Here is a 26,291-nt window from a genome sequence, read left to right as displayed (position 1 = left end):
CTCAGGAAATGTCCAAAATTCAGTGAATCTCTGAAGAAACATGAGCACAAAGAGAAATGTTCACTTTTGACCTTGTTTTACAAGCTGTCTGTGTTATAACGGAGATTCAAAGGGGCCCGTCATCAACCCCTGGGCCCCCTGAGAGCTTGATCCGGCCCCGCTCAGTGGAGCGCTTCTACATTGAGAAAATCCCCTGGCCAATCACAGGCGCCCCTGCTCCGCATCAACCAATCAGAGCGCGGTATGAGTTTATATATGGGACATCAGCATCTCACCTGCTCAGAGTGAAAAGGAGAAGAAGAAGAAGTTAGTTAAATAAGTTAAAGAAATTGTAGAAGCTCCATGTCCGGTGGGTTTCCTCCCACTGACCGGATGCAGGCGGACAGCGGTGGAGCCTGACCCCCCCCCCCCCTCCACCGGGGCCTCGTCATGTCCCTGTCCGGCTCCGGGAGCCTCATCTCCCGCAGGAACATCAAGCTGGACTCGTTCCTGCAGCGGAGCATGGAGGGCGCCGTGCACGAGCGTGTGCGCGCGTCCGAGCCGTGCGTGGTGGTGTCGGACGCCTTCAACAAGGTGTACATGCACGCGGTGCTCAGCGACGAGCGCGTGTACCTCACCGAGCACAAGCCGCGCACGCTCACCGTGGCCGTCAGCTTCAGGCGCGTGCGCGGCATCGAACTGGTGAGTGATATGGTTTTTAAGGTGGGGGGGTGGGGGGGGGAGAGATGATTGATAAAAAGTGACCAGCAGCAGATTAATGATGATTCAGTTTGAAAGAGAAATAAAAACCTGCAGAAACAACGATCGACTGATTCTTCAATAAATTAATAAACTCAGTTTTATTCAGTGATTTGGTTTCACTACCAGGGGCGGATCCACATCTGAAGAAGAGTCCAGGGGCTGGAAGTTGTTGTTGGGCCCCATCTGGCCCCCCACGCGATCTAGACACCCAGGAACCAACCAGGGCTACGTTCAGAACACACGCAGCAAAACGCTTATTTAAAAGTTCACGTGATGCGTCGACGATGAGACACGTTGCAAATATGGAAGTAGGAAAAGGTCCTTCTTGCCGGTACGATGCTTTCACTTGTGTTTACTAAACCAAACCTGCTGCAGAGACGTGACAGTTGATCCGTGGACGACAGGACGACCTGGGCTTCACCACCTCGGGCTGGAAATAGACTCGGCTTTAGAGCCATATTGACATAACGCTGCATAACCTGCAGCTCAGTGTCCAGCAGGGCGGCCGAGTCGGTGTGAGTCGGTGTGAGCCTCTAATTCTCACCGCGTCATCTCGTTATGTCAAAGGTTTAACGTCGTCAAGCTCGTCAGATTACAGACTGTGTTGAACTGGGATGACCTCACTGTCATTTGTATAGGATTCAAGGGGCTTCCTGAATATTACATCATATATATAAATATAATAAACTTGGATGTGGAGCAGAGAAGCAAATTCTTTGTTTAATAGCTTTAAAAAAAAAAGAAAATGCTTAATAGAGTAAATAAAAGATGGACGACAATGTTTCCATCTCCTCCAAATCTTTATTTCTATGCCTTGTCCAGTCACATTTTCACTAAGTTATTTATCGTGGACAAAATAATTCTCTAAAACGATATTATCGCAATATTAGAACCCAATGATTTATTGGTTGGTGGATTAAAAATCGGCCAATGTGAGACTTTAACAGACATATCGGTATATGGGTTTATTCGTTTGTGTTTATTTAGTTTGATAAAATAACTTAGATTAATATGTTAGCATCGGATCTACTTGTCCGTCTCTGTTTCATCCCCGCAGGTCAATGACCTCCCAGAATTCCTCAGTGGGCGGGACCGCGATCACTGCCAGCACATTCGAATCCTGTATGTCACCGACGAGCCTGCTACCAGGACATTTGATTGGTTGAGGAGAGACAGGGGGGCGGGACTTCCTCTTGTAGCCCCCCCATCTCGCAGATCCAGTCACTGCCCGACGATAACACACAACTTAGAAGGTAAAACGTGTTTTTATACATGTTTGCACTGCCTGATATTTTCCTCAGGATCTGGTGGAGACCAAAAACTGAGCTAAAAGAAAAGTGAATACTTTATAAACATCACTTAAGTCCTCGTGTTTCGGTCAAAATCAAAAACAAGAGAAGCCTTTTACCTGAAATATTCACCTGTAACTTTAACCGTCCGGTTTCCTGTATCTTCCCACAGGAGGATATCCTGCAGGGAGGTGAGTGTTACACACACACACACACACACACACAGACACACACACTCTCTGGTTTGTCAGATGATCCTCGGATGGAAGTTGAGACGGCTGTGGTTGCTTTTACTTTTCACAGGAACACTCCACTAAAGCTCTTTTGTCACAGAACATCTTGAACAGGTTTAAACAAAACAAGAATAAAACAATTGTCTTGTTTCTGAAGTTTTAACCTCTGGAGCGTCACAGTTGAATGTGTGTAACTTGAATGTGTGTAACTCTGCATCTGTCCTCACTCCCCCTGGTGGGAGTCGGGGAAACAGACAAACTGTGTGAGCAGTAAAAACTTTACAGCTGCAGGACGTCGATACTCGGACAGAAGGAAGTTTACAAGTTCACATACCTGCATTTATATACAGAGACGTTCCAGAGGACACTTGTCTCCTGGAAACACCTCAGAAATACTTCATGTACACTTTATACTGGAGCTCAGTTCAAATCGACCGTTTATAGAAGTGTGGCTCTCGGATGAATCTGTAAATCATCTCAGAGGATTTGAACCCACGTTGCTGCGGAGGAGCTTCAGGTCAGCGGAGGAAGTCCGATCTGCGTCCGAGTCCCTGTGTCCTGAGCCTCTTCAGGCGGTCAGGTAGCTCATGACTTATTCACTCCAGAGAGACGAGGCTCACCTCAGTTCACCGGCGGCTCATTAACATCCTCCACTGAGCCGCAGAAACAAGAGGAGATTTCTTCAGCTGAAACCGACTGAAACAGAAACGTCTCTGCAGCTTGATTTGTTCTAGTGTCTTTGTGCTCAGACAGGAAGTGACTTTATGTGCAAAGGGTTTTAACACAACAGCATGTGAGAGATTCAGCTGCAGTCAAACTTTAGAGCTGATGACTTCTATCAGGACGGAGAAAAGACGTGAATGTGTTTTATTGTTCGGATTCATTTTTTTATTCTAATTTAAAAGATATAAAGACACAGACAGACACACCCCCACCCATCATATTTTAGTCATTACATGACTGCTACAGGATGTTGTTGTGTAAAACCCTGGAGGTTCACACCCAGCGACACAGTGTGACTTCATGTTCTTCAGCTGCAGTTACACTGAAGTGTTGCTTTGAGTCTGAAAACGTCCCGTGTGCATCAGTGTGAGGAGACGGCCGTTGCCTGGCAACAGGGTCTGTTCAAACTTCAGTGACAAAGTGCTGTAAAAGTGATGTTAACAGCGGAAAGTGTAAACGACGTCTCCTGCAGATGTGTCGCCCTGGGAGGTCATTACACACACACACACACAGGAGTAATGACTGGTCTCTGGAGCTCCACTTCCAGTAACAGTTCACGTCTCCAGCTGCGTCGCTCCGTTCACAGCTTCATTATTCACACGTTTATGAAAGTGATCAGATGTCGTGTGGTTTCTTCAGGTTTCAGGAGCTTCTGGTTTAGTCTCATTGTTTCTGTCTCTGTCAGGATCCACAGGGACTGGAGCGAAGAAGAGGTCCGCATGGTGAGGCCCGGCCGCTCCGCTTCCTGTCCGAACCCCGACACTCTGGGGCTCCTCCCGCACCCCCCCACCCAGCCCCGTCTCCACCCCCCCACCCAGCCCCGTCTCCACCCCCCCACCACCTCAGAGCGAAGCCTGAAGAGCCTCCAGAGCCGTCAGGTACAGATGAGAGGGAACTGCAATATGATTATTACCAGTTTTTAGTCAGCGATGAGTTTAAAGATCAATGAGTTGACACGTGCGCTTTTGACCCGTGTTGCCATGGTGACTCAGGTTCCGAGGAGGATGGGCTCGGTTCTGTCTCGTCTGCTGAGAAGAGACTGCGGGGGGGGCGGAGAGCAGAGGGAGGCGGAGCTGCATCTTTACGCCGTCTCTCAGACGTCCCGACTTCACCTGCACCTGCAGAGTGCCTGGAGCAGCTTCATCATCGTGAGTCCTTCTCACTCTGATCCAATATCAAAGTGTTTGATTACTGGAGGTCGGCAGACAAACTTTCTATTGACAGTGAACTTCACAGGGACTATTTTCAGCAGCAGAATAATCTACTTTGGTGTTTTTTATATATTAGTTAGTGTTCTTTTCCATATATATATATATACGTGTGTGTGTGTGTTCAGAGGTCGACTCTGTTGTTGGACCCGCTCTACAGGAGAAAGTGCAGCTCGTCATCTGACTCGACTCCTGGAAAACGACCTCCTATCATCAGGTAACAAACTGTGACGCACAATGAGGGTTTTGTTTATCCTTTGTATGTCTCTGCACCAGCGACACCCCGGGGGCTTTATGATTTCAGGTTGGCCATCTGAACCCTTCTTGTGATTTGGTACAAACGATCGATTTAAAGTGAGTGTGTGTGTGATTTGTGTGTGTGGTCGCAGCTGGGAGCGGACGGCTCACCTGTTTGCTCAGCTGACGTCTGAGCTGCTGCAGGACGGGATCCATGAGGAGAGTTTGTATCTGCTGCTGCAGGAGCTGAACGTCGCCGCTCAGCGCAACGTGGCTCTGCGCCGACTCTTCTGGAGGGTGAGAGGTTTACTGGGACCCATGGGAGGGTGGTCTGAAAACTTCAGGATAATATCTACACTTAAAAAGGAAATTACTCTGTCAGGTCTCAATGTTGATTTTTGTGTTTTTGTGTGTTTCAGTCCAGTGAGTTGTGTGTTTTCCTGGTTCAGACTCTGGAGGAGTCTCTTCACGGCCGTCAGAGCCTCAGTGGAGCCTACACAGCAGATCAGCTCCTGTAAGCTTCACTGTGTTCGTCTGTGTGTGTGTGTGTGTGTGTCTGTCTGTGTGTGTGTGTGTTAAGTCGATGAGCTGCTGTCGTACTTGTGGTTGAAGCCTCTGACGCTGTGTGTCTGTCCTCAGGCTGAGCACCGTGGTCGTGGAGACGCTCGCCGTCATGTTCAGGGAGACGCAGGCAGAAGCAGCCAGACTCCACCTGCTCTCTGCCAGAAGGTAAACTCCTCGTCCGTCATTTAATGAAAAAACGTCAACATATGAGACTAGTGATTTAAAACGATCTCCTGTCGCTGCAGAGGCGCCCTGACCTCCAGGATCCTGCTCGCCCTGATCTGTGATCCCCTGACGCAGAGCAGAGGGTTTGTGATGTACTCTGAGGTGAGCGGCTCTCGGCTGACGTCACAGGATTCTTTAAACTCTTATTTGAAATGATGGTCGTGTGTGTCTGGGTCAGATTCAGGTCTTACTATCAGAGTACCTGGACGCCGCCTGCTCGCTGCTCTTTGAGCTGCTGCTGCTCGGCCACGAGGCGACTTCTGCTCCTGTCTACACCAAGTGTCTCAGTGTGAGGATCCACTTCTCTGTCATATAAAGACCCGTTAAAGAATGTTGAACTAATAAACCAACGTAGGAAGAGCTAAAAGTTAACAGAGCTGCCGAGGGGCTGTCTCCTGTGAGGTGGTTGATTCGAGGACATTTCCATGTAATGTGTAATGAACTGTTCCTTGTTGTGTTTCAGAGCAGCGGGTGTTTCTCTGCAGACGACCTCCTCTCTGTTGATTGGCTCCTGCGAGTCGTGCAGCCTCATCCTCACCTGGTAAAGACGAAGACGTGGATCCTGACGACAGATCTCAGTGTGACCCCCTGACCTTCGTCTGTTCTCCGTCCGCAGCTCTGCTTCATCACCCACCAGGCCCAGCAGGTGGTGCTGGTTCTGTCCGACCTGCCGGAGTCGGACCTCGGTCCCCTCCAGGCCGTGCTGTTGTTCCAGCGCTGTCGCCTCCTACTGGCCTGTCTGCAGCACAGCAGCCTGCTGGCTCAGCATCTTCGCTCTCACATGAGAGAAGAGTTCAGGTTCGTTCTGCGTCTCGGGTTCGAGCCCCGATTTTACAGCTTGACGGAAGTATGTACATTTAACCAGCTCCCTCCATCCAGGCAGTCAAAACTACTATAAAATGAGAGTTCCTTTCAGTAAAGCAATTTTTTAGTTAAATATTTATTTAAGTTCTCAACACACATGAAGAAGAAGATGTTGACATGAAGATGTTGAACAGAAAATAAATAAAACACACAGATGTTCTCGAATTTTCAATACAACATAAATATATGTTGAAAACCTGTAAATCTTTAGGTGAAGTTGGAATGAACAGAACAATAAACCAAACAAACCGGGAGGACTCGGGTTCAGTTACACAACATGTGATCGGACACAATCAACTTTGATTATTGTGTTGGAGCTTTGCTGGGAAATCAAGTCCCAGCTGCAAATCAGGCAGAATATTAAACACTCATTATATTAAGGCCTTAAAATACACTTTATACACATAAAAATCGTATAAAGTTTAATCAGATTATAATCACGACTTCAGTTAATCAGGAAATACTGTTGGTATCTTTGTTGATTGTTGTCTTGATCAGGTTAATATCAGAATATCAGTTTCCATGGAAACATGTCCCTGTCTGTTTGGTCCCTCAGGTACTTGGTGAAGACGCCGTGCGCCGCGGAGACACTGCCGCCTCATTATCCAATCAGTGGACAGACGAAGCGAGAGGTGGAGCTCCTGCTGACGCTGCTCAGATGATCTCCACACAGAGAAGACGGACTTTCACAGTTTATGCCTTTGATTATACAGAAGATGACTCATCAGATCAGAAGGTCACTGTGGTCAATCAGGACCTGGTCGTCTTTCCCAGAAGTCTCTGCTCACAGCTTGGCTTTGGGACTGGCGTCGCCGTAGAGATGCAGCTGCAGAAAAGTCAACATCTTCCTCCAGGAGTCCTCCTGAGCGTCAGAGTGGGGTTTGGTTTTCCCCCCCCACAACAAGATCACTGCAACACAGCAGTTTGTTCCAGCTCATGACATGATTCCCTCACACAGTGAAGCTACTGGAAATCATCTGTCGTTCAGAACTAAACAATTTTAGTTTGTACTCGAGATGTGAACTAAGTCGAGGGAAAGAACCACGTGACTGAAGATTTACACAACTATGTTTTCAGAGATGAAACTAATGAGACAAAAAACTGTGAAAAGCTAATTCCAATAATATTTATAATAGATGATAGTTAGTCTCCATCTTTAAATCGTCTGTGAACTCGCCTTTTTTTCTGTTGCTGTGTATTATAAAGTTGGTGGCTCTGAAGTGGGGGGAGAACGGCGGCTCGATCAGGTGACCGGCGTCGGGGTAGTCCAGTCGGGTCAGCAGGTGCTCGTTACCGGCCGCACGCATCAGCTGAGAGATCTGAGGACCACAGCGTGAGGTCAAGAGGACGAAAAACATCCAGTGGGATTCAGTGTGTGTGTGTTGTAACTAACTCACGTCCTCGGCCACCTCCGGCGCCGGTACGTTCTGATCATCAACTCCAGTGACCAGCATCACCGGACATTTGATGTTACCCATCTAGCACAGAACAGATGTGTAAATACAAAACAATAAAATATATTTATGAAATGATTTTATACCAAAATAGTCAGATCTTCTTTTTAAACTTTTGCACTTAAGGGGAAACAGCTTTAAAACGCTCATGTACTGCAGCCAACCACCAGGGGGCGATAAGGATTTAATTTTGGAGCCGACATGTTGTCCATCTTTATTCACAGTCGAATGTCACACAAGGTTAACGGACTGAATTAGCTTCTCTTGTGCATTTACATCATAGATAAATAAATAAAAATAAATAAAAGATGGACCACGTGACTGCTCCAAAAAGTGGAGACAAATCATCTTGATCGCCCCCTGGAGGCGGTTTCAGTTTCATCCTCGTGTTGTTTGTGCAGCTTGTACTTACGTTCAATTTTCCCGAGGAACCTTTCAGAAATTGGAGCCCGATATCTCTCCATATGTGATGGTCGTTCTCATCCACACGGCCCTGTTCTAAAGTCCTGTCGACACATGTCATCGTCTGCGTGAGTCCAACAGTAAATAAACTTGTTCATGTTGCGAGTTCATGCTCCCGGCAGAATGATACTTACTGTTGGATCTTGGCGTGACCCCTGCTGAAGGAGCTCCCGAAGTAGTGGGTGCCGCTGATGCAAACACAACAACTAGGCTGGAACACAAAGAGACGAGTGAAGACAGATGGTTGATCTTTGTTACACAGGTTTATATCATAGTGATCTTAAATCAAATGCTCCAGGATTTCAAACCAAAAATGAAAAGCGATAAGAAACCCAACTCTGAGCCAGACATCATCACCAACATTTCCCCGAGTTCATGTTGGAAAACGTTTCTTTAGAAGAAGCTTATTGCGTCGGATCCTTACGTGGACAACTTGGCTCTGTGCTGCTAAGAACATGGAGACGCTGGATCCGAGCGAGAGACCGAACAGCCCGACTCGGTCCGGCAGCACCTGAGGATGATCCCTGACGATGTTGAACGCCGTCTGTTCACAGGTGGACGGAAATTCAGTTCATCCAAGTTCTTTAAAACCCACTTTTATATCATCAGGAAAAATAAAACGAACCTCAAAATATTTTAACTCCAGCTCCGCTGACGACAGCTCGCCAGGTTTGAAATACTCCAGTGCCAGAGAAGCGAAACCTCGGGACGCCAGCAAGGCCGAGCGATACTCCAGCAGCCCGCCGCCGCCCCCCCACATGTCCAGCAGGCCGGGGAAGGGTCCTGGACCTGAGAGGAGGAGATCCAGATGTTTCTCATAACAACCATCGGTACATAACCACTAGAACCAGGTACTTGTGCAGCTCTATCTCACCTGGAGGAATGAACATCGTCCCACGCACGCCGTTCTCATTGATTTCGACCCTGTGGACGCCAGGAGCCATGTACCACCGCTCTGTGAGCACCGACACAAGAGGAGTCTGGTCCCGGACGTCCCCGTGTCCCCTGTGGACCGAGATGTGCACCAGCATGGGGGTGGACACGTTCCTCTTTCTTAACCTGACGAGAAGAGAACACAAGACTGTTCCACGTTTTTACATTTGATCCAGAGAAAGAAAAATATCTCTTTTGTCTTTCATACATTTCATACACATGTTTAAGACTTCGTCTAGATTGATGAGTTAAATCCTCGAGTGGAAATTGAAATCTCCCTTTGTGGTTTGATCTTGTACGTCTAACGTTTACAGCTGTTTCTTTATATTTATAAAAGTTGAGTTTTCTGCCTCAAACTAAATTATAATAACTGATGTTGCTTTAAATCCCTAAGTTATGAACACTTCTAACAGGTGACTGGCTGAGCGCTGATGCAGGTGAATTAAAGTCTAATCAACTTGTGGACATCTCCGTCTTTTTGATGTTGTGAAGCTGCAGATTGTGTTACCTGAGGCCCGTGCGGCTTCCTGGGACGGGACACATGCTCCACAGCAAACCCATGGCTTCTTTCCCTGTGTACGTGCCCCCGAGACTCAGGTCGTCTGAAACTGCAGAAACAAGAAAGTGTCAACAACATTTGACCCGTTGAACCCAGCGAGTTTCAGGAGGACCAGAACCCACCAGACACCGTCCCCCTTTGGCAGCTGACGTAGTGTCCGTACGCCTCCCAGTAGTCCCGGTCCTCAGAGTGGTGCAGGGCGCGGACTGTCACCGGAGAACCAGGAGGCAGATTCTCCACCAGCACCTTGAACGTCTCGTCCATCAGAGCCCGGGTGGGGACGACGGAGATGATGGGGGGGACAGACTGAGACATGATGGACAAACGTCTGTGGACAAACATAAAACACACAATGATCGAAACTAAAGAAGACGCAGATAAAAAATCAGAGTCACCACGGTTCCTTCTGGACTGAACTCAGACAACATGGTCCCAGACACATTAATTAAAGACACACAATATTATATCAGAAGAAATGCTGAGACCTGCAGGTAAATTAACAGTAACATCGACAAGGTGAAATATGAGTAATATGTTAATTTCATATATCAACAGAAATATTCTCTGATATTCTGGAATTTATTATTGAGTATTTGGGCTTTTTTTGTCCTATTATGCACAATTGTTTTATTTATTTATATTTCTGACAGAATCAGAGTTTTAACATGAATCAGGAATTCTTTCAGAGTAAAATAACATTCATTGAAATAAAACCAGGCGTTGATTAAGAGTAAATATGTAGATATTGTACGGTACGTATATGGATTAACAAGGCATCGAACTTATTTTTAGAATTGAAAACAGTTAAACTCAATAAAAGTCTTTAAACAATTACAAATGTTATTCAGTATCTTTTAGTCTATTAAGTTGTACAGTTGTGAACTTTGTGTGCTCTGTTCTGTGTAGAGACACTTTAACTTAATATAAGTTTTAAACAATTTCTAATTCATAAAGAGAAATATTTTATTTGCATCACATCTCATTCTTTTTACGACACTTGATTCCTCTTTGCAGCATCGCAGCCGTCAATCAAAACTTTATTTACACTGTGGTCGAAGCGGTCGAAACCAGTTCTGACGCTTTTCACACTGTTTTTTTTCCGAATCACAAAAGATTTCACACTGATTTCAAACTGATTTATATGAAATCTGACGCAGAAAACTCGTGTGAACGCTTGACACCGGTTTTCATTGCAGTTTGGAAACGAAGCAGAAGCTGAAACTTCGTTAAACATCATGAGAAAGTGAGTTTATCCAGTTAATCCATAAATGTTACAGGTTTTTTATGCCTGTACATGAACACATCACCGCGCTGAACTCACCGGCAGCACGCGTTGCGTTCACGGTCCTGGGGTTATGAAGGTGTTGTAAACACCTTCACGTGCACGTGAGGAAACGAAGGGAAACGTGATAAAGGTTCGAACCTGAGCAGAGACATGTTCGATCAAAGGTCGAATAAAAACATCCGGACGGTCTGTGACGTCTTCGTGGAGGCGCGGTACCGTCCCCTACTGGACCGGAGTGTGGAGCAGGGGACTGGCAGCATAATAATCTAAAATTAATCTGTTTAATTTCACTCATTCTCCATCTTCTGACAATATAATGCTTTTCTTATGGCTGTATATGATATTTAAGTTTCTATTAGAACGTATCAAAGTAATATGTAATGTATTATTACCAAGTATTAAAGGCAATGCTAATACAAGTTGTGCAAGTAGTATAAGTATTAAAACATCACAGTTAAAAGTAGTAAACGTAGAAGTAGTAGAAGTATTGCTTTGAGTAGTATTTGTAAGTATTAAAAGTAACGCTTACAAATTGTACTTGCACAACTTTTAAGTATTCTCGGTTAATATTAAAAATACTCTTTCGTTTTACTGTATAAAGATCAGATTCATGCATACTTTCCTCAGCAGCTGGATGCATGAATATGTGTTTAGACTAAAGAGTGAAACAGACAGAAACAGAGTTAATAATTTACACTCCTGGTTCATTCTGGTTTTCTTTCTCACGCTCTGCATGGATCTCCTGTTTAGAAACAAATACAAACTCTAGCTGTGAGTGAAAAGAAAGAAGGAAAGAACATTTGTTCAAGGTCTCAAACTCACGTTTGTCGTCGCAGGTTCACGACCCGAGTTCAGAGCAGAAAACTCCACGTGCACCTGAGCTCCGAGCAGATAACTGAACGTGCACCTGAGACCTGGACTTTATTCGGAGGAAGGACTGTGAGAAACAAAGCTGCTGGAGGTCGAGTGTAACATGATGAATTTAAATATCCCACTGAGTGGATCCTGGACTGAGTCTTAACAGGATGTGGAATCTAACCCTTTGTTTTTAATAGATTATAATTCATGAGATGTGTGATAGATGTGACCATAGTAACTTTATAGTTCTGTTATGTTTATAGTTTATATTTATTTAACAAGTGGTGAACCTGTGACTGTATTCTTAAAATCCCATATTTGTCTGTATACGTTAAAAACATTTCGGGTACAATCGGTTTTGTTTGCTCACATGTTGATAGTAAACATGTGTGGACATTGGAAGTGGGTCAGAGGTGCTGGAGTAAAGTCCTCCTGAAGACAGGCGAGCAAGAAAATTACCTTTTAGCAAACATGTGGCTGGTCTTAATTTCCCTCTTTAATCACATATTCTTTGCTAATGTATCCCAAATCTAATCAGTGTTTTTTGACGTATATCTAATAATCTATTGTCATAGTTTGAGTGATGTGAGATTATGACGTTTGTTTCATATTTTCAGTTTGTTTTTGTTTGTTTGCAATTTATAACCTTTTGTAAAGTGTCTTCAGCATCATCTTTAATCGGGCCTCACGTTTTAATTGGCTGTAAATGTTCATAAATTGCTGCAGTTGCACCATTTGACCAGTAGAAGACGTCATGAACCACATCCTCTATCATGAGGAACATGAAAACCTTCCTCACCTATGTTCCTCACCGTCTCCAGTCTGGGACGTTTCTACTTTTCCCATGTTGGGCTCTGATTGTACAATTTGATCTTCTTTAATCATTATACTTACTTTATACTTATTAACGTTTTTGCAACCTTTAATCGCTCATGCCTGCTTCACATTCAGTGACCTCGATTTCACACAATATATTTATTTACACTTACATTCATGTTTTCGTTGATGCTCATGTACTTTTACTAATTTAAAGGATCGAAATACTTAACATTTCATTCATTCCCTCCAGTATATCACACATTATCTAGTGTATCTGAAGTCTGAGAGGAATTTTCTTCATGTCCTCTGAGTTCTGTCTCAGAATCACTTCAGATATCAGTAGGAAATTCCTCAAAAGAACATTAACTCACATGAACGTCAGCACCGACACATCATACTTTACTATTTAGCACATTAATCTAGGAGCATTTATGCTCAAGCTTCTTTAATCTCCTCTGATTTGACCTTATCAGTCGTGATGTTGAACTTTCTGGATCCATTCACCATCAGTCCACTCACACATGAACCCAGTAAAAGAAACAACACACTGTAAATCTGTCTGTTATCTGCCTTTGACTCCAGCTGACGCCCTGGAGGAGAACATCACATTTTTAAAACAAATTGTTCATTGTTTAGTTTTAACCTCAGCTGTGGACCGATTGTTTCCCTTGTTGGCACATTCACATCAATTTGAAAAAGAAAAAAAACATAATTTTTTAAACTCAGGCTCCCAGTCTAAACTGCAGATTACACCGAGGTCAGTGTGGAACCAGGTGGCGGCTGCCGCGTCCTCCGTGCACACCCTGATGTCCCCTCGGAAACTCACCGACCGCTGGTGAACAAACTCAGTACACACTAAATACATTAAATCCTACTTTCACTACAGCTCAGTTCACTTCCTTTTATTTCCGCTCATTCAGTTTGGATTCAAACAAATCAATTTCGACACACACACACAGGCCTATGATTGTTTTTCACAGTCAAATAGTCGAAATAGTTTCTTTATGATCTCGTCAAGCACGGACACTTTCAGGCAAAAACAAAAGAATGACTCTAAAGTTCCAACTCACCGGCTCTTAGCTGTGTTTCAGATCCTATTCCTGACTTTGCTGATTTGTGATGGAGCTTTTCTGGACTGGAAGCGGGTGGGAGCAGAACTCAGGCAGCAGCTGATGAGCAGGAGAGTTACTGAAGACTCGACGAATCAAAGAGACCAGAATATAATATACCAACCAAGTCTGAAGATGTCCCCCAAGTCTGAAGATGTCTCCACAGCTCCTGATTGAATCTCCCTCACCCTGCTTCACCCGTTCAGACAGCACGTCCATGAAAGGCTGCAGCCGCCGTCACATGGAGGTATTCGCTTCCTATTGGTTGGTTCAGCCTCAATCACATTGTGTTCTTACGTCTTGTTTCTGATAAAATTTAGAAAAGAGTTGCTTCCTCTTCCTGAGCGTAGACACAACAACGTGCAGCTGCTCAGTTCTGTATCTATAACCTGACCTCGGCTGCTGCTTGCAGAGAAATGAGACGGGCTCCATTCACTCATATACTATATACTACACGTATTATATACACTGTACAGCATATATATATTATATATATCATCAACTGTTTAGGTCGACGACATTACGACAAAAGTGAAGCCAAACAATCTTGATCCCCCCCTAGTGGCTGGCTACAGTACAGGCCATAAACTCTGCCTCCATGTTAGCAAATAGGACGAAGACAAAACTAAGAGCACGTCAAATAAATGTTCATTGTATGTAGTTCTTCTCACCCTGATGTGTTTTCAAGTGTTCATGTTTTTGATTTTGATTGGACGATTGCCTCTGTAGCCTTTTTATTTTTAACAACTCCTAGCTTTTTATGACATTTTCTTTTTAACAGAGCTTCTTTCCAAACGTCTCATTGTGACACCTGCATGAGAGAAGGTGGAGAATCCCTGATCTGCTCCTCGGAGCTGGAGGATGGAGTCTGCAGACGGTTCAGCGCCCACACAGGACGCAGCCGCCTCCCATCACTTTGCTTTGATCAGATCACGTGGGCAACTTTCCACTGGAGCGTTTGGAGCAGCCTTCAGATAAGCTTCAGTTCACAGTGCGTCATGAAGGAGAAGGTAGAGATCTGGATTTATCACTGGCTGACAAACTTTTAAAACCCACTCATGGTCTGTCAGATTTAAAATTATCTTTATAAACGTACTTTCACAGCGGCTGTTTCCCGCCTTTCTGCTCCATCAGAGACTGAATTAATCTTTAACGTATCATATAAGATGATGGATGTTGTGTTTTTTAATCACACTCTTGTAAAAACCGATGAGCACCTCTGTCTGGATTCTACACCAGCGTGCAAGTTCTCTGTTTTTATTATTCCTGTGTCCCGGGTTCCAGTGTTTTTGTGTCCGGAGTTAAGCCGCGTTCTATTTCAGAGGCTTCACCGCCCGTGCAAGCAAAACACTTGAATGGAAACACTCGGGTTCCTTTTAATATCCTGGAATGTTTTCAGATGAAACTTGTGGAAATTAAAGAAACTCGACGGAGGCACCGAAGTATCCAGTGACAGCATTTTATCAGCTCCGTCAGTCCCGAGCTAAACCTCCTGCAAACACTCTGACTGAACAGTGTTCATGTAAACTCTCTGTGTTCTGTGATATAAGACGACCCCCCCCCCCCCTCCCACGGTTCTGGTTCTGATTATCCTCCTGCCACTCACGCTTCAGGAGAACCTCATCATGAAAACTCACTGTGACACGCAGAACGCTTCAAACACTCTAAATCTGGCGATTCCCAGGAGTGAGTCTTACTCCACAGCAGGAAATAAGCTCTGGTACATAAATAAATTATTTTTAGGAAATAAGAAAATATTCTTCTGATTTCCCTCCACTAACTTTGACATGTAGCCAAGAAATTTGACTTTTTTTCTTATCAGAAATGTTTTCCTTCAACATGGCCCCAATACTTTGTCGTAGAATCGTAACTATGAAAGAAATAAACACCATTAAATAACCTTAATATTAAGTTACTATCATAGATGGTACCAGATACTTTATTAAAGTAAAAGTTGCCTTTAAAGAGGATGTGCATTACATTTTATTAAATTATTAATTTGGGGCTTTTTCTGCCCAAATACAGCGATGATAAAGATCCATCTTATTTGGAAACGTAAATATTAATGTATCAACAGGAAGTGTTTATACAGCTTCAGGTGATAAGTGTCCTGTGGGATTTAGATGTTTGAGGTTTTCTCACTTCTACAACAGAACCTGGAAGTTCCTGTTTCACTCCGGCGTTCTATCGGAGGAAGAGTAAACGATGAAGGCCTGCCGTCGGCTCGTTGATGAAAAGCTTCCGTGTGGACAATGAGACGGATTCTGTAGTAACGTGAACATCCTTCAAAGCAGACGTGGAAAAACAATGGTTTCAGCCTGTGGAGGATCTAAATCACCTAAACTCCCAAATAAACTATGAAGAGTGACGACATTACTGTTACGGTTTAGTACAGGTTTTGACCCCAAAGCAGACACGGAAAGTAGATGGTAGTATATAAATGGTGTTTATTGGCTGGAGAGGTTGAAGCGGCAGGTAGCCGGCAGGTAGCAGGCAAGTAGCAGGCAGATAGCAAGCAGGTAGCTGGCAGAGAACACGGCAGGTAGAAGAGCTGAGCGGCGAGGCACACCAGGGTTCTGGTTTGAGGAACAGACAATTGTTAGAAGATAATCCACGAGGCATGAAAATAGCGAGTTAAGCTACACACTGAATACCATAGAAGACGGAATAATCTGGCGCCGAAGTGACATTAAATAAACATTTCTCAAAGACGGTTTCTGTCCTTTCCATCACACGTGTTCATGTTTCTGATAAGTTTGGTTTTATTTAGTTATTTGATGACGTCATGATCGACAGACAATCCTGTATCAAATGAATAAAAACTTCTGCTTTAAATAGTGTTTGATGATTCAATGAATCTCTAAACAGTGCGTTTTTATATGTAAAATCCTTATATGTAACTTCATCTCACAACTAAATGTATGAGAAGTACAATAAGTCTAAATATTGAATGGAAATCTTCAACTAAAGTACTTTAATGCAGTATCTGAATAAAAGTACTTCCTACCACCGAGAATTTGGTAACTGAAAAAGTTTCCTGTTTCTGAGTCGGCTCAACAACAACAGTCTCTGGTTTGAATTACGTTGTGGAAGATGAACGTGTTTCTGTTTCTCAGCTGTTTCACATCATCCCCTGAGTTCCCCGGGTCGGCCTGGATCCCCCCCCGAGGTCCAGGTCCTGCACGATCTGCTCAGTGTCAGCGTGACTCATGTGTTGTTCTCCTCACAGCGTGAAGGTCAGACACGTCCAGGGTTCCAATGACTCTGTTCTGACACGTTCCACATAAAACAACTGACACCTTCCACATACATCAAGAGATAAACCAGGTTCGAAGCTCCATTAAACACTGGAAACACAAATCAGGCTCAGACCAATAAAGATTTAAACAAACCTGCCGTAAAATACCAGAACATACTGGACCAAACCAGGACTAAAATACTAGTACATATTTAAAACAGGTGAAAATACAAACAAACATCTCTCTAGTATTTATTTTATACTTAACCGTTGGTCATGTATTAAAAATATTTGACAGAATACACATTTGACCTGACGGTGGCACTAGAGGGGGGGGTTAGAATAATTGCAAAGGTTGACAGGTTACATGTGTTTCTGTACATGCTGAGGAGAAAACAGTCATATGAAGATACGAAGGAATAACTTTTATTTACATGTGCAATATATATATATATGTGTAATATTAGAACAGTTTACAGTGGGACAGAAAACGTTACGTTACTGAAAAACATCTTTACAACAACAACACAGAATCAACTCAAACATGTATATTCACCACTTAATATTGTTTATATTTAAATAAAAGTGCAGTTTAAATTCTCATCAACATCCTTTTATATTGAATAATACATTGATCTTTTCTATCTAGCGGCCAAAGTGACTGATGTTAACGTACAACTGAGTGAGATGTTAAACTTCAGGACAGTGAAAACATGGTAGAGACGGTGACGGCGGTGAAAAGGTGATTAATCAGCAAGAAGTGGAACAGGAAAAGAATCTGCAATAAGAAATTAATGTTCGTTTATAATGAAATGTTCTCTGATTCCAGTTTCTTGTCTTGTTGCAGTGGAGGTAGAAGCTCTCTGACATTTGAAGACGTATATTTGGATTGTTTTACACATGCTGGTTTCTGACAGGTTGAACTGATTCTGAACTTGATTTGTTGTTGACCACTTACGATGAGCCGGGTCTTTTTCAGCCTGGATCAGATGGTGTTGACGGTCAGCTCATAAAATGATTCCATGTGTGATATGTAAACACTCTTATCTCTACATTGCAGAGAATCTGGCAGGTGAACAAACTGGAGCGTTTAGCAGCTGCAGGGCCGGATGTGTCCCTCAGGAGGTGGTGGAGACCAAAAAGAGCTAAAAGAGGCTGAGAGCGATCAGCTGGACTTAAAGTCCATGTGAGTCATTGTGTCGTCTCTTTGTGGAGAAGCTGTTTGCTCACGAGTTCATGAAGTCGACACAGAAACTGATCATAAGTATGTATGATCAGTGTATCCACAACTCGTACATTTCCTATAATGTTGAGATGCAGATTTCTTCTGAGTCATTTCAAACTGACGAGCGAGAAGATGCACATTTCTTAGATAAAAGTGTCTCAAGTCAAAAGAAATACTAATGCGTATTACAGTAAAAACACTAAATGTGTGTAAAGGATCAATGATATCTCACTGTGAATAAATTCCACGAAAAACCAAAACAAACTGAGTTGATTCTGTTAAGTCTCCAGAGCCGGGGGTTTCTTGGACGAGGTCCAGAGCTCCGTCCTGAGAGATCAGTGGCTCACACATGAACGACGGGAGAAAAGGAAAATCGTTTGTCACAGATGAAGTGCTCAAAAATAAGCTTGTAAACTTGACAATAAAAACAAAACCCGATTTACAAGTAAATACAACCAGATGCAGTAATTTACATTTTATACAATGTCACATTTGTTGCTTTCACGAGTTTCTTCTCGCTTCACGTTCTCGGCCCGGTTTGAAGTCCACCTCCAGTCGAGCAGCTGACCAGTCCGTCTCCACTTTAATCTCAAACTCAACAGGAAACGACCCCATTAAGACTCGAGTGTGGACGTATGCAAACCAGTAGTTTCCTCTTGCGTCTCAAAATGAATCTCAGTGTGGACAGATGCTCACATTCAGTCATATTTCATCTATTTGACACGATCACAACAACGAGCACAGACGAGAACAAAGTGTAAATATCTTAAGTTAAAGTGACCGGAGTTGTTTTAATCTCCAGTGAGAACGTGAACGGAAACGAACCAGCATCAGAATCTGCCGCTGAGTTTCCACTGTGGATCGGACCAACGTGGACAAACTTTCTCTGTGATCGCGCCCTCACATGAGGTCACCTTCCTTCACTGCTGCAAACCAGCAGATGAAACTCTGTTTCCAGTGATCCGGGGGTCAGGATGTGGACGGGACCTGCTGACAGTGTTTCCCAGGGTTGGAATTCAAGTCTCTGAACGGCTCTGAAAGGCGCGGGCCCTGCAGGCGGGACAGCAGCGTGGTCCGGCGGCTGCTGCTGTCCGAATCCTGGTGGCTGAACTTTCTCCTGAGCCGGCGGCAGCACGGCAGGCTGCCGGCGAAGTCCGAGAGCAGGTGTCCGCTGAAGATCATGTAGATCCAGGGGTTGCAGCAGCTGTTGAGGCTGGCCAGCAGAGCGGACAGCGTCACGATGGTGTTCTCAGAGTCTGCAGGGAAACACAAAGACTCAGGTTTAAGATGCACACGTAGAGACAGCTGCTCTGAGGGGTTTACTCTGGAGGGAGTCGTACTCGAGCTCTGAGTCTCTCACCTGCCTGATAAACATTTACTTTCCAGTTTGAGCCTGTCATGTAAGACGTTAGAATAAAATACAGGGTTTCTGGGGTTGGAAGCTTCTGTTACCATCGATAAATGCCTCTGCAGGGAGTCGCTACCAGAGAGAAGAGGCTGTTGAGTCCAGTAATCACTTGAAAGCAGCTCAAGAAGCCATTGACAGTAAAGAACACTGTGCACGTGCACCAATCACAGGCCTGATGGATGGCAGATAAGGTCAGGCTGCGGATTCCGTGCTGCTCACAAACATTTAAATCACGCAACGACAGGATGTGAGATAGTAATTAGAATTTTATTGAGGTATTTCTTATATCATTTATTGCAGCAGCTGATTTGGGGACAGCTCGAGTTGGTTTATTCAATGTCACTAAATATCACAATCTCTACGATTCAGGTAATAAAGAGACCGTGGAAGTGTTCACGACCGGTCACGATATGATCCGACCTGTGAGCCCAGTGTGGAGTGGGAGCAGTGAGTGATGGGGGTGTGATTTTATTCATTTGTGTTTTTCCCAGTTGCGTGGGTCAAAGATCAGGAATACACTCGGAGAACCGGCCTCATTTGGATTTCTCTGCACGCACAGAAAAACCTTTGTGACCTGAGCTTTTCAATTTTTTCTGATTGAAGCTTCTGATGATCCAGTTTCTTTCATTTTCACATAAGAGCGAGTTCCTCTGAACTCGTCCAGGTTGAGAAACACCTGACGGCAGCAGCCCTGAGACAGAGGCTTTGAACGATGTAATGAAATTCCTCAGGCTCACTGAGGACGGTTTTTCATTTTCCAACACGTCGAGGCCTGAGAGTCATATCTGTATCCCCCCCGCTCACACTCCGCCGGCTGCACTTCAGATCAATCAGATGCGTTCTGTGACTGTGGGAAGAGTTCCCAGCTGAAATGTTTCCACTTTACAGGTTTTTATGCATTTTAATGAGCAGATTGAAAAGTTTAGATCTTGATGAAACGCTTCCAAAGAGGACATTAAATGAAAACTCAATCATTGTGGCAGTGTGATTACTATGCATCTGCTTCCTGAATTATTCACTTTGAAAAAGTGGAAATGCTATCGACCAGACGTCCACATGAGCCAATTCATTAACGAATGCTGCTAATTAGTGTGTGTTAGCTGCAGGGCTCAATTAAATTCAAGTCATTATAATAACAAATATAGTGAAGATTAAATTCATCTGTTTGATGCAATAAGTGCAGAATTAATTTCCATTTTGTTTATCTTTAGTTCCAGGAGGTTTATACCAACAAATCTGAAGAATACTGTTAATTCCCGCAGAGGAGGCACAGAGAGAATAACTGATGAGTTGGTCAAATAAGAAGATGTAATTAACTGTCACTCATTAGAGCTCGAAACAGTTCCTGAAATTCAATCAAGCTGCAACAAATCACATGGAGATATTTATCCTTTTTTAATCAAGAACCTTGAACTATTCTCTGAGAAATCTGTGAAAATGTAAAAACCAAACCCGTCTGGGAAAAGTGGAGAAAAGGATGGTTTTTCCAACACAGATGTTCACGTATGGAATGCTAATAGCACTGGAGGTGAAAAGTCAGAGGATCAGATTCATCCTCTGGGGACCATGAAACATTTCAGTCTGCCCAGGCCCCTGATGATTAGTTTTACCACCTGGATGGAGTGAAATCCACCTTTTACTAGTTTCTAAAGCTAAAAGAAATCAGCGTCTTCCCTTGGTTGCAATAGAAAAATCTATTTTCTGGAGCAATTCCAGATTTGTATGTAACCGGATAATTTCCTATCGGCTTCTAGAATCAAATCGAATAAAACAAGTTCAGAGATGAATTTTCATTTGATTGCTCAGAGGTTTCGCGTGTTTTTAAAACTACTTCTTCATGTTCAGGTGTCTGTGCGTAACTGGCTGCAACAGATTCCACTCGTCCTAAAGACGCATGGACTCAGTTACTGACTGGACCCTGGACCCTGGACTCAGATGGAGACACTCACCGTCCCAGGAGAAGGTCTCATCCCACACGGACCACATCTGCACGGTGAAGAACGGCGCCCAACACACCACGTACGCCACCACGATCACGAAAGTCATCTTCACCGTGCGTAATTTGGCCCGGGAGATGGTGCTGACGCTGCTGACGGAGCTCGGGCCCAGGATCCCGGTCTTCGTGGACTCCACCACGGCCCCCACGCTCTTCCTGCGGGTCTTGAACCTCAGGTTCTGCCAGATGGCTCTGCAGATGAACCCGTAGCAGAGCATGAGCACGAGCACGGGCACGAGGAAGATCCCGGCGGTGAACCAGGTGATGTAGGCCCGCGCGCCCCACGGCTGGATGAAGTGGCCCCAGCAGTCGAACACGGCCGAGCCGGCTCGCACCTCGCTCAGGGAGAACACCAGGTACTGTGGGCTGCTGAGGACCAGGCTGAGGAACCAGGTGGAGCCGATCATCAGGTAGGCGCGCTGCGTGGGCTTCTGGAGGGTCTGCAGCGGGTGGCAGATGGCGATGTAGCGGTCCAGGGTCATCATCACCATCATGTAGGTGGAGGCGAACATGCCCAGGACCTGCAGGTGCTTCACGATGCGGCACAGGACGTCGGGCCCGTAGAAGCGGTAGGTGACCTCCCAGCAGAGCTGCGGCAGCACCTGGAAGAAGGCGACCACCAGGTCCGCCAGACTCAGGTGCTTCATGAACAGGTGCATGCGGGAGGGCTTCCTCCGGGTCCGTTGCATGGCCAGCAGGACGAACAGGTTCCCGACCACCGCGGCGATGAAGGACAGGCTCAGGACGGTGATCTCGAGCTTGGCCACCTCCTCGTTGCGTCCGAACGGGTCCGTGGCGTTCCTCCTGCCGCTGAGGTTCCCCGCGGGGGGTCCGGGGTCCAGGTCGAAGCCTCGGGTGCAGTTTCCGGCCGTGATGTTGCAGGAGGTGTCCCCGGGGAAGAGCATGGTGCCGGGTCCCGGGTCCCGGGTCCAGGGCGCACGGAGCAGGGTGCCACCCGTGCGTAACCGTGCCCAACGGAGACTGAGGCTGGCAAACCCCTCGTTACACCGACATGTGCAGGGCGAGCACCGGGGGGAGGCTCGAAGAGGGAACCGGGAACAATGATGATAATAAAAAAAGATCTAAATCTATTAGTTCTCCGCCTGTGATGAGCAGAGACTCCGGGTTTGGATCCGCTGCTGCTGCTCCCGGTGCTTTTAAGCTCCTGCTCCCCGCGACCAGAACAGAGACCAGCCCCCTCCCCTACTTTATAACAACACACACACACACACACACACACACACACACACACACACACACACACACACACACACACATACACACACTTCCTCTTCCCTCCCACCATCCAGACCCCTAACAGGATAAAGTGGACATGCTGGGAGGAGGCTCTGGATCTCCTGAATGTATGAAAAATCAATGAATTCATGTTTTTATTTTTCTTGGCTGTAAAAGATGTTGGTGATAAACATTCCCATTCCCTCCAGGATGAACTGTGGGATCCGTCTCAGCAGGACTAATGAGTGTGAGGCACTAATGAGGCTGAATTTTAATGATCTGTGACGTGACTTTCGTCAACCGACCCAAACCAACCCACGCCACTTTCCCCCAAGCTAGATGTGGCCCCTGTGGTGGCCCCTGAATTCTCTTTGACTGAAGCTGCCCGGAGCCGATTCACATTGTCCACAGAGAAGTGAAGTTCCTGCACAGTAGAAGCCTTCACCGACCGTTGCAGTTTGTTTAGTCCTGAATGACTTGTATGAGGTCAACCGTGACCTCTGACCCCTGAAATCCAATCTGTTCATCTTTGAGCCAAACCGATCAGAAAGAAACTCCCTAAAGTAAGAGTTGAGTCGTCATGTCAAATTAGCCTTTAGTTAAAACCGCTCCTTCACGTGGATATTGATTTAACCTTGTGTTGAGTCTGACCCTGACATGCTGTGTGTGTGTGTGTGTGTGTGTGTGTGTAAGTGAGTCTGTGCAGCATCAGTGTGTTTATGTGGTGATAACCTCAGGGACAGCGTTTGTTTTCTCAGCCTCGGACGAGAAAACAAGCGGCTGCGTCGTCGGGACACGGAGCCTCCGAGTCGCAGCTTCTCTTCAAGAATCCCCACAAAGGAAAAATCACTCTGAATGATCGTTGTTGTGAATCGAGTCTCTGAATTAACAACAAGGCTCAGAAACTATTCACAGCTCTGACAGTGAAGCTCCTGGATCCCTGTCTCCAGAGGAAGTGGGTGGATTTACCTGCTCTGACTGTAAATCACAGAGACTGAGGAGGATGTTTTATTCCACTCACGTTGCTTATATGTCTCCTGTTTAACTCTCCTGCGCCCCCTAGGGAAACATCTGTCTCCCCCCAGCCCACCCCCCACCTGTCGTGTTAACCCTGTGTAAATTGTGTTTAACTTGCGTCCCCTCGCCCCCCCTAAGAAAACAGTTTCTCTCTGCGATCCCCTGTAAAGTTTCCTAAACCTGTAAAACTGAAGTTGCACATTTTGTGTTGGGCTGTGTGTTCAGACCGTGCTGGGCTCGAAGGGAGAGAGAGAGAGGTCAGGCAGAGACAGGAGCTGCATGCAGAGGTTGTGAAAATAACAGGAAGTTAGTTTTTGCAGTTTCCCGTCTTATCAACACAATCAACAGTCGCAGCTCACAGGGGCTTTTAAACGCAGAACCCGGAGCGGCAGATCTCTGGGATCTGTCTCATAACTCGGTCAAATCTGAACACACAGACTTGATGCTCTGGTTTTTAGATTTAACATGACACATGTTTTCTGAGAATATGATTATCTCCACCGTACACTGCAAATAAACATCCGTAAATCCACTCAGGACGTTTTCTGTGGTCATGTGGTTTCACGTTGTTATTCAGGGACGAAAGAATGTTGTCTGACATGCGTCCTGTCGTCTTCACCTTCTGTGTAAAGAACCTCTGAATAATGTGGATTAGGATTCGGCATTATACAGACACAAATTAATTGAATTTAATGGAATCAACTTCGTACTTGACTCTGATTGGTTTGTGGACAACGTCTGACGTGGACGTGTTGTCGGGGGGGAAGACTGCAGCAACAAAACACTCATAACCTCCAACATTTATTATTATGTTCTGTCATGTTTCTTCAGTCCATATAATATCTGAGTTGTAAAAACGATGTAAAACTTTTCCAGGGATTCGTGTAAGATTCTTTAAACTTGAACTTCCAACAATTCTTTTTGCATTTTTCTTTAATTGTTCATTAACTGTTGTAATATATTGAACACTAATAATAAACGCTCGGACAGCTGGTACCACTTCTATCTTTCCTGCACATACAGTACTTTCCAGTACGATGTGAGAACTACACTAATTGTCTTCTCTCTTCCTCCTCCTCCTCCTCCTCCTCCTCCTCTGTGGCAGAATCTCCTCCTCTGACACCGGAGTGAAGCACAACATCGTTTCTTGCCCTCGCTGCCTTACAAGGCCTCAACTTAGTATCTTAATGTTCAATCTATATGCAAGCAGCCCGAGCAGAGGGATAGGGATTTGGAAGTCACGCAGACCGAGTGTTTTTCATGTCAGGCTGCTGATGCAGAACATTATATAATGCTGCGTTGAAACAATGGCGAGTAATCGTCAGGGGCTGTCAGGAGTTCCAGATTTATTACAGTGTGATTATGAAACCTGTCGGACTCACGTAATAATGATACATAACCCAGGCTGGTGCACGCAGTGTCTGATAAGACTCAGATACTGGTCTCACTGGGGACAGACACATGTTCGTTATTTAATCACACATGAACGTTCGCTTTCTGCTTTCTTTATCACGTCACTGACGCAGGAAACATATTGTTCCACTTAGTTTTATTATCGTAAAAGGAACAAAAACACAAAGACACTAAAAAGACACAAATCAATCCAACATGAAACATTCTTCAGATTCTTTAGTGAACGCAATCGGTTTCATAATCTGTCGATCTGTTGTCTTTTCTCATGATATCAGATTTTCACAAAACAGTTATTGTGGCCAAGGAATTATCGAAAACGATATCATCACCATTGTCAACTTCATGTTAAACATTGTTTATTGTGTGTTTTATCCACAGACATCAGAGAACTGTATTATTTATAAACACGATACCAATGATTCATTATTTAAATGGAACGATTTTAACAGCAGCTGGGACCTGGTGCGGATATTTACCATTTGGAGTATTTCTTAATTATCATCACCGTACGACCCCGTGTGTTTGTACGAGCACAGATGTCCACGGCTGATGCTGAACTTCATCTCCATTAGGTTTTTGTTCTGAAATGGATTGTGAGGAGTCAGAAGAATCTGCTCCAGATGGATCACTGGTGTGGAGCTCCAGCCCCATCAGGACCAGTCTCCCTGCAGTGAGACAGATAAATCCCCCTTATTGGTCCTCTGAGCTTAGCTCCTCTTAGCTTTATTATCCCAAACAGTGCTGGGCTCCTCTATTATCTCACTGGGTCCAGTTTGGATGCTGCTGTAATTCTAAACTAAATCAGTAACGGTCCTCGGGGCAAAATAAGAAGCTAGTTGGCGCAGAGAAAGAGGAAATAAACAGATATGACCTGTGATGGACTGGAACTCTGAACATAAGTTAAACCAGTGCCGGGCAAATGGAAAACAAATGATTATTTTCTCCCGACACTTTAATGACTTGTCGCTGGAGGACGTCAGATTCATTCCCAGCAGAGTGGGACAGACGACTGGGTGCTTGTGAGCCTGTGGACACCGGCCTGGTGAAGCTAATGGTTCTAATGGGATGAAATGAGGAAAGGAAAACAACATGGAGGCAGTCTCTGAATTCTTTTTCTATTTTTGTTGCTTTTCAAAAATAATAAATCCGGTTTAATAGCTTCAAATTAGTATCACTGAGCCGAGACTGTTTGAGA

General features: G+C 44.9%; 3 protein-coding genes and 1 long non-coding RNA gene across 6 annotated transcripts; 2 read left to right on the top strand and 2 right to left on the bottom strand.

Annotated features, from left to right (window-relative positions):
• Positions 1–411: 411 nt before the first annotated feature.
• c1h12orf56 (chromosome 1 C12orf56 homolog) lies at positions 412–6,760 on the top strand (the record flags this gene model as incomplete). The annotated part of the gene is made up of 15 exons (XM_061067825.1): positions 412–681; positions 1,799–1,994; positions 2,203–2,221; positions 2,745–2,843; positions 3,672–3,833; positions 3,987–4,134; positions 4,323–4,411; positions 4,584–4,728; positions 4,851–4,945; positions 5,071–5,160; positions 5,241–5,322; positions 5,405–5,473; positions 5,684–5,761; positions 5,837–6,018; positions 6,641–6,760. Coding segments are annotated over 15 exons (1,830 nt in total), but the record flags the coding sequence as incomplete, so codon positions are not given.
• LOC133004617 (bile acid-CoA:amino acid N-acyltransferase-like) lies at positions 6,165–11,658 on the bottom strand. 3 transcript variants are annotated; one of them, XM_061074110.1, is made up of 11 exons: positions 11,600–11,658; positions 9,615–9,820; positions 9,442–9,541; positions 8,875–9,059; positions 8,626–8,789; positions 8,425–8,544; positions 8,135–8,211; positions 7,951–8,044; positions 7,482–7,562; positions 7,262–7,403; positions 6,165–6,993 (listed from the first exon to the last, which is right to left on the bottom strand). In XM_061074110.1, exons 2-11 carry the CDS (start codon positions 9,805–9,807, stop codon positions 6,869–6,871), a joined length of 1,281 nt encoding a protein of 426 aa, XP_060930093.1. In that variant the 5' UTR covers positions 9,808–9,820; positions 11,600–11,658; the 3' UTR covers positions 6,165–6,868. The 3 variants fall into 3 exon arrangements, with proteins under 3 accessions (XP_060930093.1, XP_060930085.1, XP_060930077.1); XM_061074102.1 differs by lacking the exon at positions 11,600–11,658 and adding an exon at positions 10,814–10,930; XM_061074094.1 differs by lacking the exon at positions 11,600–11,658 and having other exon boundaries at positions 9,615–9,834.
• A 1,076-nt stretch (positions 11,659–12,734) lies between these two features.
• LOC133004643 (uncharacterized) lies at positions 12,735–14,997 on the top strand. The gene is made up of 2 exons (XR_009678339.1): positions 12,735–13,810; positions 14,345–14,997. It is a non-coding gene; the product is annotated as an uncharacterized LOC133004643 (long non-coding RNA).
• A 3,998-nt stretch (positions 14,998–18,995) lies between these two features.
• On the bottom strand, positions 18,996–22,335 carry LOC133006229 (arg8-vasotocin receptor-like). The gene is made up of 2 exons (XM_061075651.1): positions 21,384–22,335; positions 18,996–19,282 (listed from the first exon to the last, which is right to left on the bottom strand). Exons 1-2 carry the CDS (start codon positions 22,333–22,335, stop codon positions 18,996–18,998), a joined length of 1,239 nt encoding a protein of 412 aa, XP_060931634.1.
• Positions 22,336–26,291: the final 3,956 nt, after the last annotated feature.

This window comes from Limanda limanda, chromosome 1 (genome assembly GCF_963576545.1).
Source record: "Limanda limanda chromosome 1, fLimLim1.1, whole genome shotgun sequence".
Lineage (NCBI taxonomy): Eukaryota > Metazoa > Chordata > Actinopteri > Pleuronectiformes > Pleuronectidae > Limanda > Limanda limanda.
This window is presented reverse-complemented; position numbering and strand designations above follow the sequence as displayed.